Source organism: Pinus tabuliformis, chromosome 7, assembly GCF_031772625.1.
Source record: "Pinus tabuliformis cultivar Carrire ecotype Pingquan chromosome 7, CPIR1, whole genome shotgun sequence".
Lineage (NCBI taxonomy): Eukaryota > Viridiplantae > Streptophyta > Pinopsida > Pinales > Pinaceae > Pinus > Pinus tabuliformis.
Genome location: NC_142293.1, coordinates 273,358,612 through 273,361,299, shown reverse-complemented (window position 1 = coordinate 273,361,299; position 2,688 = coordinate 273,358,612). Strand labels below are relative to the sequence as shown.

The 2,688-nt window shown below is 34.3% G+C and overlaps 1 protein-coding gene across 1 annotated transcript; it reads right to left on the bottom strand.

The window, feature by feature from the left end:
• Positions 1-218: 218 nt before the first annotated feature.
• On the bottom strand, positions 219-1,622 carry LOC149246938 (putative F-box protein PP2-B12). Its single transcript, XM_089442898.1, is given in 3 exon segments — positions 219-847; positions 850-901; positions 1,322-1,622. Coding segments are annotated over 3 exon segments (798 nt in total). The 5' UTR covers positions 1,613-1,622; the 3' UTR covers positions 219-392.
• Positions 1,623-2,688: the final 1,066 nt, after the last annotated feature.

Genomic DNA, 2,688 nt, shown 5'->3' with positions numbered 1-2,688 from the left:
AAAAAGTGCTGGAAACAAAATTACAAATCAAGCCGCTAGTTAAAGTTGCTGAACAAACCACTTTTTTTTTTACAAATTTAGAACAATTTTGTATTTCACTGTTTACATCTTAGATGCCATTTCTAACAAATATCCCTATAATTTCTTTATTTGGAAACCTGAACCAATCACCGAGCTATATAAGAATCTTAGCCGAGATTAAAGGTTCGTACAAAAAGGGCTATTTTAACTAATTTGCCCTGTTCCTAGGTTTCATCCTGGGTCCAAATTTGTTTAAAGTATACAGTTAAAATACTGCATAATTTACGTCGGTGGAAAAAATACGAGAAAGATCTCTGCAATCCGCTGGGCGGAACAAAAGAAGACACGCCGATCCCGGCAGCATCTACCAACTAAGAAGTCAAAGGTTCAATCATCACTCCATCTATTAGAAGTCCACTTTTCCACCAATTCAATTTCTCGTCATTCATAGCAAATCTGACGACAGAAAAATTTCCATCACCGTTATCTTCCCCCGCACACACTGTGAATTCTCCTGCAATCACTTCCATCCATCCGGTCGCATTTACACGCTTCCTTTCCTCTGCTCCTTCCATCAAAAACTCCTCCAATTCCATCTCATTTCCATCTGGCGTTATAACCGAAAACCTAATGGGCACTTCACTCCACCCACACGATTCTTCACCAAATTTGAGAAGAAACACCACTTTGTACACCGTATTAGCTGACAAAAGCCTGCAGTCCATTCCACCTCGGACCTCCAACCAGCAAATCATTAACGATTCCGCAACCTCTTCAAATCTGAACACACAATTTATGTCAACATTATACCAACTTCAAGAAAGTGCCTTGCAGATAGCATGTAACCTATCTTCCCTGTGGATCTTTCCAGCCAAAATCTCTATTGCAACGTCAATGAAGAATATGAAAAAATGAATGGTCAATTTTATAAACCAAAATCAATCAATCATCATGTATAAGTAATAATAGGGTTTTTGGGCATTTAAATGTTCAGTGTTTCATCATTCCTATTTAATTCTTAATTTCTGGAGATAAGCTGTTTGTAAGAGTAGGTTTTTATTATTTTTTGTTTTGTTTTAATTTGAATGTGGTTTATAGTTTAATGGCCATTAGGGAAACAATTCTGGTAAGTTTAAGGTAAAGAATCATTTACAATTTTAGTAAGTTTAAGGTAAATATTTGACTAAATATTAAGTAAAGAGAATTGACCCATAATTTATACGATTAAACTCTACCAATTAAACCCAATTAAACTAAGCCATTGGGCTACATTATAAGGCACCTATGTATGTATAAATACCTTTGTACCTCCATCTATGAGAATCGATTCGCAGAGGCGAAAGTAGAGTTCTCTCTTTGAAGAGTGTGCAACGGGGATAACGGCCCTGGGTAGGACCTCGTAGCATTTCTGAGGAATGAATTTGTTCCAGAGCGAGTCGTCATAGGTCGCAGATCTGAACACTTTGGAGACGGCTGAAAGTCTACAGATATCACGTGGGTTAGTGAAGGAAAGAATAGCAGATATACAACTTTCCGGTAACTCCACCAGAATTTTTTGATCCTCATGTGTACTCGGTTTATCCATGCTCATGGTAGCAACTCCACCAGAATTGTCTCGGGTAGTTAAATTGCCCATGATTGCCTCGCCACGAATCTCATGTATCTTGAAGTCGGAGGAGTATTTGTCAGCTAATAATTGAACCAATAGAAATTTGGAACCGAGTTGTCATACAGATGTAATCATTGCGTGTGAATCGAGAGAAATCGGTGAGCTGTCAATTAGGCCATTAAAACAAAAGTGTAAACATATGTTTTGCCCATCGCCACCAACAACAATATCAAGCATTGTTACGTTTAGGTACGATTTTCCTGATATAGAGGTCTCTAATGGGGTTGACATTTTCGTGATCCAGAAAATCAACGTGAATAGCGTTGGGTGAGGTTGGATTCGTTGAGCCAGTAAGACGTGAATTAAATTCTATGGGTCATTAATTTAATGCTAAAAACAATTAGGTGTATCATGTTATTTGTATAAAATTAAACAAACTACGATTTTCCTGATACAGAGGTCTGTAATGGGGTGACATTTTCCTTATCCAGAAAATCAACGTGAATAGCGTTGGGTGCGGTTGGATTCGTTGAGCCACTAAGACGTGAATTAATTTCTATGGGTCATTAATTTAATGCTAAAGACAATTTAGGTGTGTCATGTTATTTGTATAAAATTAAACAAACCCTTGCAAAAGAGCATGTTTGTAATCCAGTTATATATATATATATATATATATATATATATATATATATATATAATTTTTTTAGTTAGATTGATGTATTATAAATTATAAGTTTTAAAGTTAGGATTCATAGAGAATGAATTTTTTATTAAAAACTTTTTAATTTATTTAGATATCTTTAAGAAATAATTTATTTATTTTCCAAAGGCTTTTTTAGTCTATCTAGAGATCCTATATATATCCATGTCTATATTCATGTTGAATAATATTGTTAGTTTTATCTCAATTTGATTATGGACACTATTCAATTATATTCCATGTTATTGTTAGTTTACTTCTTTTTTATTATTGACATTATTCAATAATGTTTTTTTCTAAAAATGTCAATTTATTTTATTTTATTTTAATTTGGTCTCATTTTACTAGGAGGATG